This window comes from Xiphophorus couchianus, chromosome 19, assembly GCF_001444195.1.
Source record: "Xiphophorus couchianus chromosome 19, X_couchianus-1.0, whole genome shotgun sequence".
Classification (NCBI taxonomy): Eukaryota; Metazoa; Chordata; class Actinopteri; order Cyprinodontiformes; family Poeciliidae; genus Xiphophorus; species Xiphophorus couchianus.
In genome coordinates, this window is record NC_040246.1 from 11534015 (window position 1) to 11544183 (window position 10169).

Here is a 10169-nt window from a genome sequence, read left to right on the forward strand (position 1 = left end):
TGTAATAAACCTATATAATATAGCTTTTCAAATTTATTTACTGAAAGCAATAAACATTTCAATAATTTTCTTATTAGTCACTGTGTTTGGGGGGTGGAAACTCCACCCTCCACATTTATTCTGCAAAAAAAACAAAAAGAAAAACAGACAGACATACTCAGACAGAAGCCATTTTTACCAGCAGCATCCATGTTGCAGAGGCAGCCAGCTGCACAGGTGTCCCTCCACCGTGACCTACATTTTACCCATCTGATGCCTCCAGATACACATCCACACAACACATTCCCAAATCTTTCCCTTGATACAGCAAGACAAGGTAATTAATTAAGCGATTCCTTGTAGAAATGTGGAAACTGTAACACCAAATTATGAGAGCGGAATATTGTGGCTAATAAGATGTGAGATGGATGCTGCTGAAAGAAAAGGAGTGGCAAGTTCTGACTGAGGAGCACTGGCTGGAGCAACAGCGCCATCTGGTGGTTGGTTTTGTCATCATGAAGTTGATCAACTAATGCTGGGCAGTGTAAGAAGTTTCATAGTCCTTATGAATATTTCTCCATCTGTTCTGAAGGTCTTAGATGTTCTTTTTCTTTGAATATTAACAATACAAGACAAAGCAGTCAAACAGATTTTTACCTTTACATTATCAGTAAATACAAGAATGCCAACTATGGGAAATTACTTCTTGTAGTTTTACTACACTGTAATTTTTACTTTCACTTCAGTAGTTTTATCAAGAAATATTGTTACTCTTTTTTGAGAAAAAATTCTGGATCCTCTACTTCCTCCTCTAATATCTTCTCGCAATAAAGAACAAAAAAAAATGCACCGGATAGAGACCTACAGTTTATGTTAAAGTGAGACTTCTTGTTTGTACACAAGCTTAATTGTTCTGTTTTTATCTGCTGAGCCTTTTGTCCCATTTGGAGGTGAAGTGATTATTGAGTAAACTGTTTATATTGTCAGTAGAAGTTCTTTACCCTGTTGTAAAATATGTATGTACATACTGTATGTGCACATTACAAATTGTAAATATTAGTTTCATAAATGTGTGTCCTGTCTGTCTCTGTGTTGCCCTGCGACAGACTGGCGACCTGTCCAGGATGTACCCCGCCACAAACTTAGTTTTCTGCACTTTTTTTGACGATGGAACACAGGGGGACTTGCATTCATGCATGAACCGCCAACATCTAACCAGAAATATGCGGTAATTCATGACAAAAATTATTAGTAGGCATTATTTTTTTTAATGATTATAATCATTTCAGAGATCAAGTGAAGTACTTGGAAAATAATCCTGACAGCTCTGTAGACAGATGTGTGCAGAACAGCTGAAACTGAAGGAAATACACAGCTGAAAATTACAGACATGCAACAAAGGCTTGAATAACAGCCTAAAAACAACAACAAAGTAAAACATACAACTCAACAATAACCATCTGTACAATGTTTTGCATATTGTCATTGCACAGACATGCAATTAAAAGCAGATAATTACAATAATTAAGCATTTATTCCAATATAAATATTACACCTCTTGGCTTAGTTGTCTCAGATACGGTACAGGTGAAAAGAAACAAAACAAAAACAAAAAAACAAAAGCGTGGAGCATGGAGCGTGCTCCTTGGTCTGCTTGGCACACCATCTGCTGAGCTTTCCCAACCAACAGAGAAACTTAATACGTTCTTTCTCAAATAAGTAAAGAGAAAGAGATGCTACCCTTAAAGTCAAGGATCAGATATCATACCAGTTTGAATTCCCTATATTCAAATGTGACCAGTGGTTAACTATGTAGTTCTCTCTAATCAAACAAGACATTCATTACCCATGTGATGTGTTTGAAGGTGACGCAAACTAATATACAGTCAGCAACAGGCTTAAATATTGAATTAAAGGATGTGAGGGAGCAAACGGGGAAGGGAAACATTTGGATCAAGTCGTCACACCGCTGTGTGTGTCTGCAAGGCCTTTGGGATCAAAGTCAAGAGGAATCCAAAATGAAAAGAAGGCCAGAATATTTGTTCCATTTTCCTGGATTCGCTTGCATATTAAAGATGAAAAACGAGGAAAGACAGAAACATGAGATGGACCTCCATTCAGTGATCGCTTTCATCTTATAAAGGTGACAAGCAGCATTACAGTTTATGGCCATCTTGCAGCCCAAGTTTAAGACTCGCAACATGAGATGTTTTTAATGGCATGAAGAGGAAAGAAAAGCAACTTCTCTGCCACAGCAAAACTTAACTGACTTTGAATGCTGGTTAGCCTCAAGGTCAGAAAAATTGCAACCTGCTGTACAGTAGTGTCATAAGCTTTTTCAACGAGGACACTCAGAGACCCCCTCTGGTTTACCTGCTCTAATCTGACAGCTGACGAAGCAGTCCAGTTCTTATTGCCCTTGGGGATTCTCTTTTCAACAGGCTTACCGCATGGTCCAAACCAGCCAGAAAACCCCCAACTGGCAATCATGACACGGTGACAGAGTGGAAAGAGTTAAAACACAATAAGCACGGTTCTAGACTGCTTTGACAGCGAGACGTGTTTTGCTTGTGAGGCTCTCAGTCCCAGTTCTCCCAGTCTTCATCCAGCTGGTAAGAGAAGGAAGGAGATAATTAGCAAATCATCCCCAACCTCCTGAATATTTATCTAACATAATATAGTTACAACTCCTTTATGTGAACCACATCAGTTTAGAGAGTGTAAATTTAAACAGAAACAAGGATAAATGTATTTTTTCTCCCTGCCTGTATAGATCTCGATAACTAATAAATTTTAGTTGCACTTAATCCAGCTGGTGCGATTTTTAAAATGATAAATGCATTCTTAGGACCTCCTTATTCTAATCATTTAATTTTTTTGTTACTTAGTGTATTTTGTCCTCCTATGACTGCTTTACAGCATTAAATAGTTTTTTGTATTAATTTCATAGATTATGAGTTTTGCGTTCGAGTCCCAGCCTGGGCTCTCACGGAGTTTTAATATTCTCCATGTGCATGTGTGGGTTCTCTCCAGGTACTCCTTCCGGACTTACCTCTCCAGTATCCTCTATTTTAGACAGAGCCAGTTGGACTTCTTCTTCTGTCATGTCAAGGTCAAAGTCCTTCTCCCAGTCCTCGCTCACGTCTGTGCTGGAGCCTGGAGGACAAAAGCCCAACAATGAGAAGCTTCTAAAACTATTAAGTTCTCAGTACCAGGCAAGCAGTAACATGGCGCTGTACCTTTCTTGCCATTGTTGGAGGGCGTTGACTTTCCGCTGTCGGAGTTGAGCTCAAACACTCTCAGGTCTTGCGGCCCCTCTTCTTTCACCACCTCTGGTTGTTTAGAAGCAGGACTTCGCACTGACGTCACAGCGGATGGCTCCCCCTGAGCCTCTGGAGGCGAGTCACTCCTTCCGGTCTTCTGCTCTTCTGGTTTGTTGTCGACGACATCCTCCAACGTTGCTTCATTCAGTTTCTTGGTGAGCTCTGTGGCGGCGGGCGGAAGCTGCATCTCCACCTGCGTCGGCAGGCTGATGCTGTCGCTGCTGACTGAGAGGGTGGTGTTGGGTTCTTCACTCGGAGAAAGGACAGGGCTCACCAGGGTGGTCTCAGTGGGAGCTGTAGAGCTGGCGGAGGGGTTGGAGTCTGATGGGGATGTGAGGGGAAGACGAGATGGTGAAGCAGCTCCAATAAAATCATCTGAAATGTGATCAGAAACACCGGAGAACAGAGTCAGTGAAAGGCTTTACATGAAAGCTGACAGATGTTTGTTGCCTTCATACCTTCCTCCTCCTCCTCCCATCCAAGGGTCTCTATGTGAGCACTTTGCTCCGCTCTTTGCTTCAGGGCCACTCTCCTCGCCTCCTCCTGAACACAGCACAGAACAATTCATGTTTTATTGCTCTAAATGTTAGAAGATGTTGATGTTGGTGATATTTTACAGTTCTATTAAAAGTTTTACCCCAGCCCAGCCCTCATTTCTTTATTCATTTCTAAACCTAAGAGTTCCTCAAGCTCTGTCAAACAAAAACAAGGCTTTAGTGGCAAAGACTTTTTATGAATCATATGCTAAGCCATTTTCAAAATCTTAGGTCACACTTTTATTCTAGGTGTGCAAGTGCTTCCACACAGAACTGCAACAGCTTTGAGGAAAAAATGTCCTATTTAACTGACTTTTACACATTTTGTCCTGATCAAAGGGATGAAAGCATCATATGTCAGCAGCGGTGTTCAGATTAATCCAAAGTGAATAAACCAAAAAATCAAGGAGGGTAAAGGGGAGAGTATGCATTACCAAAAGTTTGTGATGCTTGGCACATATCTAGTCTCTGTGTCACTACATGCATTCAAAATATGATTGGGTGTTATTCTTTTGTAGTCATTTTTTTGTAGTTATTTTGTAGTCGTACTTGTGCACAAATATTTTTGTAGCACAAGTATGTGATGTGATGACATTTTTTCCTGAGTTTTTTTTTTTTGGGCTACTTTCACCGAGTCATTATGTTTGATTATGTTTGCACCTGGCTGTAAGGCACATTTTTATACAGGGACAGTAATAAAGTGATGCTCTGCTACTGATCCTGCATGTTAAGGCTGTTGACATTTAGTATAATGAGATCTGATTCCTGGAAAGAGGTTTTTAAATAAGAAAAATGATCTGATATTCATCAGAATAGCAGCAATAAATATTCTGGTAGCATAAAGAAGACTCAAAATTAGACATTTTCAGCATCAGTGAGGTGTTGGATCAATCTAATTGTAACAGGCCAATTATTACAGTAAAACCCGTTTTACCTCACCTGTTGGTCCTCATTCTTAATATACATAATTAATGACATTTTGGCTCTTTTGAGAATCACTCTTTCAGAGAAATAAACATTCTGCCTTTATGACAAGTTGTTGTCCAAGTGTCTAAAGATCCAATTTAAAGTTGGTTCTCTGCTATTTCTTGACAATGCTGGTCACTATCCTGATAATCAGAGCCTTTCTATGCTTAAATTCCTGAGAATACTGGGCAATTCCAGAGCTCTCCAGCAGATGTCACTCAACACATTCTACTAAAATGAATGGCTGGCCTTCGTTCCAGAAAAAATTATCCTATATCACTACGGAAAAAAAAAGCACATAGAAAAAAAGGTAAACATCAATCCTCAAGCAGCTGAAACCATCACAAAACACACAATCACTGGTTCTGTTTATGGGCACTTGACATATATCTTACCAACGTATTGTATCAGACAAATATAGTATAAATTGTACATATAGTTCCTCAGTAAGCCATGACAAATATCTGACGAGCATACTTCTGTCTTAGAAACCACCTGCAGTTATTTCATTTGCTGTATTTCTTCTATATTTTCAAATAAACATGGCAGTTTACCTGATCCAGCTGGAAGACCTTGTAGAAATATCTCTGCCAGAATTCTGAATGGGACACGGCAGCTGGAACCTGGAGTAAAGAGAAACACCCTTTATTGCATATCTTAGATAAAAAAAGACGAGCAGAAAGTTCAAAATGTCGAGAACCAAAAATAGATACCATTTTGGTGTAGAGAGCTCGTATAGATGGACTGTTGACCAAAAGTTCTGATATTTCGCCTTTCTTCTCGTCCAGACTGAAACTGGACAGCCAGCAATCAAACTGCTCAGGAGGGCCTGCAGTAAGGAAAATAATGTCCGATATGTAGATATCATACTTTGCAAAACCCAGAAATGTTTGATAATATCATTGTAACATTTAAACTTAAAATATAAAATCAGGTGCAAATGTAATAAAAAAAAACAGATTTTGTTCTCTTCTAAGAATATGTCAAAGCACATCAGCCACAAAATAGACCACAATAGTTTAAATTGTTTACGTCCTCATAAAAACTGTTTCACTAATCTCCATCTCACCATCAGGCTCATTGCAGTATGTAGCGGGGTCAGCCTGCAAACTGTAGAGACGCGCCTGCGGGAAAAGACACAAAACTGTTCAAATAAATTATTGAACAATGGTTGTTTTATTCACACATACAAATCATGTGTTCACTTTCAACTGTTGGTCCATTCACAAACAAATGAAAACCAGAGATGCCCTCAGCAAGCATACTGCTGAATGCTTCCAGGGGAATTTCTCAGAAAACCTGCAGAGAAGCAGGTTATGTTCAGAAAAGTCTTTAAAAAGCCAGCTGTCGGGTTAACGGTTGATCCCAGAGGAATACGTCCTCTGGCAGCAAGACTTCAAGTTTTTTTTTGTTTTTTTTTATTGCCTTGTGTTTTATTGACCCATATACTTGAGAGCACTATCAAATCATACTGCCAGGAGAGTGAAGAGAAAAGTTCAAGTGAAACAGAAAAACAATACGAGCCTCATAGGCGTTTTTCATTTATTTACAGTAACGACACACTAACTCCTAAAACAAGTTTTTACAACATGCCTGCTGAATTTGAAAACCATAACGTTTTGTGTCCCGGTGCAGCGAGAGAGAGGGAAAACCATGATGAAATAATGTTTCTTCAGAGATGAACACAGAAAACAAAATGTCAAGCTAAAAAAAGGTATTACACATCACACATGTCTTCTATTTACATTGGGCAAGTTTTATGGTCACAGATATTGCTGAAATCCTCTCCAGCTCATCGGATCTTGCACCATCGATTTTTATCAGTTCTAACAACTGATCTCTGATTTAACACTGCTGTCCATCACTTCAAGTCAGCCTCTTGACTGATTAAGTTGAAGAACCATCTTTACCTGGAATTACATTGTCAGGTATGCTTTTACTTTGAACACCAATTTTCAAGTCTTTCCACAAATTCTCAACTGGATGTAGGTGTTCGTTTTTGGGGGTTTTGTCTCTGCTTTGCACATTTAATTTGGAGATTTTGTATTGATTTTTTAAAAAATGTCTGAAAGTGGCACTGAATTTAGTCCTTGGACAGGTTTGTATAGCTTTGAATGGTGGCATGAATATCTTAGAACATAATGTCCAGCTCCAGTCCTCAAGGGCCAGTTTTAGATGAGTTTCTGCTCCTATACAGCTGATTGAAACGGTCCAAATCAGTATGTCAAAGTTCTGTAAAGACCTGCTGATGAAGCATCATTTGATTCAGGTCTGTTAAACAAGGGACAGAACTAAAATATGCTGAGTTTGGACGCCACTGTCTTAGAAAGAATTAAAAATCTCATTTTGCAGTTTTGTTTATTTTTCCATTGTTACAAGTATTCAATACTGACCTTAGAACTGTCGTAAAGCTCTGTGGTTCCTGCTGGCGTTGCCACCAACGTGATCACATCACAATCAATGGTTTTATCAGGAGGAGGAGCAAGAGTGTCTGTTATCACCCCCAAGAAACTAGACAGGCTCTTCTTCACCTTCTCTGTTGTCTCAGAAGACCCTTCCACCTGGAAAAAAAAAACATACATGATGCAGTGGGAGTGACGAAACATCAGTCAGTATTCATCTGAACACTTTTTTTATGGCAAAATGACAAAGACTTACAGCAAGCTTGTTTTTGACAGCATTGGCTGTAGCCACAATCGAGCAGGCCGTGTCATGCTGAACCACAGTGGAGAACTCTGTCAGGTCTCTCTTTAGGAATTCTAAGGCCTCAGATGACTGCAGGGCAGTCAGATAAACAGAATAAAAAGTCATATAATTGCTTTGTCATAGTTAATTACAGTAATAGCTTATGGTCAGAAAACAAAGTTGAGAAAAGTCAAGGAAATAGTTGTGGCAAGAGGGGAGTCCATTCTGATGATGGACAAAAAAAACCTACAATAACAAAAAGACTTGCATCTTTTCAGCTCAAATCTTTTGAGCTCAAACTGGAAGTCAGTGACTAAACTAAAAGTCAATATCAAAACATATTCAAAAGTTTTTTAAAAAAATTGGTAAAGTGCCCCAAGAAGTACAAGAGAATTTCCATTTCACTGCATCATAACTTTATACCAACATCCTAGCTCAGGATTCATAGCCACAGAGTTTGTGAGGTGAAGCAAATGCCTCTGTCAGGGACATGTTCTTCCAAATGTGGTGTGCAAGCAATGGATTATGTTCATTGACTATATTAGGTCTTAATAAAGATTCCAAACATTATTTGTAAAAGGGTAAATAAATAGTCCACAGGTTTACATCCAATGGAACATTGAATTTTAGTCACAGATTTTCACCATTGTCACTTAAAATTCTTTAATTTAACAGTTTCAATTAATCTGATGCCAAATAAATACATCCATCCTCAAATGTGCCTCTGTTGGCTTTCGTGATGCATATTTGTATGAATTTCAACATTATACTAAACTGTTACAATTAATTTGACACAGGAGGCTAATTTGAAATATCAAAGTTTACAAGGGGAAAAAAACATAATTTGGAGTAGAAAGAAGCCAGTTGGAGTTACAGATGTTAGCCTGCTTAAAAAAACACACACACAATAGACAGTACTTGCTGTCTATTGTTATAAAATGAATAGAAAAAATCTATGTCAGGGGTAATTAAAGCCATATGGTGCTTTAAAGCTGCAGATTTAAGACCCCAGGTCTAGATCCACACTGTTTTCAAACATCTGTAACTTAATTATAAAATATGAGTTAATAAATGTCTCTCATTAGACCTTACACTGACAGAACATTTAGAAAAACACTTTGCTGAACGAATATTTGTCATCTTGTCAAAACTCGGACAGCAAATGAAAGAACATTATGTATCCCAGAATCTCATATATTTAAACTATAGTCACTCCCTTTAATTAGGAACTTAAATAAGTGACCTGGGTGTCATTATCAAAATACGTTTGCCAACCTCTAAAACAAGTTTGTCGTACAAATAGTTTCCAAAAAAAAAAAAAAAAAAAGATACCCACAAAGCTGAGCAACGCGTTTGCTCAGACAGCGACAGACGAGAATGAATAACTGCATGAAACAACATGCAGTTTCATGCTGCAAACAACTAGACAGGTCGAGGCCGATGCATCAGATAAAAACAAAACATTAATTTATTTTAACTGCGTTAATATAGAGAAATGATTACCTTGTCTTTCACGGCCTGATAGCTCTGCTGAAACCAACCTCCCCACCAGCCTTCTCTGTGGAAGACACATTTTCAAGAACACCAGATATTTATTTAAAAACTAAATAATACGTGCGTGTTTACACGGTTTAAATGCGGCTATTCTCAGTGTTTCTGTTTGCCAAACACTCCTGAGCAAGATAACGTCTGTGCTGGTGTCAGCTGTTAGACAAATATACGATTAAACGTCAAGGAAGGCGATTTATTGCAACTTCGACGGCTGAATATGAGTAATTGGTGTAGAAACTACGAACGCGTGCAGTCTGGTGGTTTTGATTTGGAGATTTAAACAGTTTTAACACTAAGCTAACCAGGCTAAGCTAAAGCGATCACTGCTATGTTTTGGTAAACAAATCCACTTCCTGAACTCATTTCTAAAGCTGCAGATCGCCATAGTAACAACAAATCACCGACATTAACTCTTATGAGACACGCAATTCAACAAGAATCAGTTCAGTTCAACATCACGCCGCTATTGCATAAAATAAGACAAAAAACAACAAGTATTTTGCGACTTCTCTCTCACCCTTCAGCCATCTTCAGACGATGACATCATCAGATTATAGTGAACTCCGACCCCCCACCAGATGTCAAAACTTTTCCACGTCATACAGTCTGACGTGGACTTTCCCAGATACGCTCTTATTTTTCACTATTTCTGAAAAACCGTCGTATCAAACGGATGCGCATCTTAGTGTTAAAAATTAAAAAATAATAATCTTCTGCTGCGCCAACTACGGTGGCTGCAAAGAACCAAACAGTTCGGCAACGCAAAAGCGGACGTTATGTCGTGACGTATTTGATGTTGAAAGCATGGAGATGAATACTTATAAATGCGTATGGTTGAAATATACATTTATGATCACAAATGCTCAGTTGAAGGCTATTTCAAAGATTTATCTCTGTTAAATAAAAGAAGCACTTTAAGCATTTAATTTCTGATCATCTGAACATTAGTTTAGATTGTATTTCACTTTTCCGTCAATGAAAATGTAATGTGGACACAGAATTAATTGCTTTGTAAAAAAAAAAAAAAAAAAAAAAAAATTCAAGAGAAATAAAATAAGGAATCAAAAATAGAATGAAACAAAGACAGAAATAGATAAAGGAACAAAGAAAGAAGGAAATTTAGACAAAA

The 10169-nt window shown here is 38.3% G+C and overlaps 1 protein-coding gene across 1 annotated transcript; it reads right to left on the reverse strand.

The window, feature by feature from the left end:
- Positions 1 to 1224: 1224 nt before the first annotated feature.
- Positions 1225 to 9719, reverse strand: bsdc1 (BSD domain containing 1). Its single transcript, XM_028000702.1, has 11 exons — positions 9558 to 9719; positions 8993 to 9047; positions 7463 to 7579; positions 7198 to 7365; positions 5874 to 5928; positions 5518 to 5633; positions 5359 to 5427; positions 3761 to 3845; positions 3219 to 3677; positions 3032 to 3135; positions 1225 to 2588 (listed from the first exon to the last, which is right to left on the reverse strand). Exons 1-11 carry the CDS (start codon positions 9566 to 9568, stop codon positions 2559 to 2561), a joined length of 1269 nt encoding a protein of 422 aa, XP_027856503.1. The 5' UTR covers positions 9569 to 9719; the 3' UTR covers positions 1225 to 2558.
- Between the last annotated feature and the right edge of the window lie 450 nt (positions 9720 to 10169).

Excerpts from the sequence above, each read along its gene's own strand:
- bsdc1 (XM_028000702.1), bottom strand. Across the intron at positions 5,929-7,197 it reads AGCTTTACGACAGTTCTAAG|GCGCGTCTCTACAGTTTGCA; the intron begins GTCAGTATTGAA and ends CTTTTCCCGCAG. Across the intron at positions 5,634-5,873 it reads ATACTGCAATGAGCCTGATG|GCCCTCCTGAGCAGTTTGAT; the intron begins GTGAGATGGAGA and ends TCCTTACTGCAG.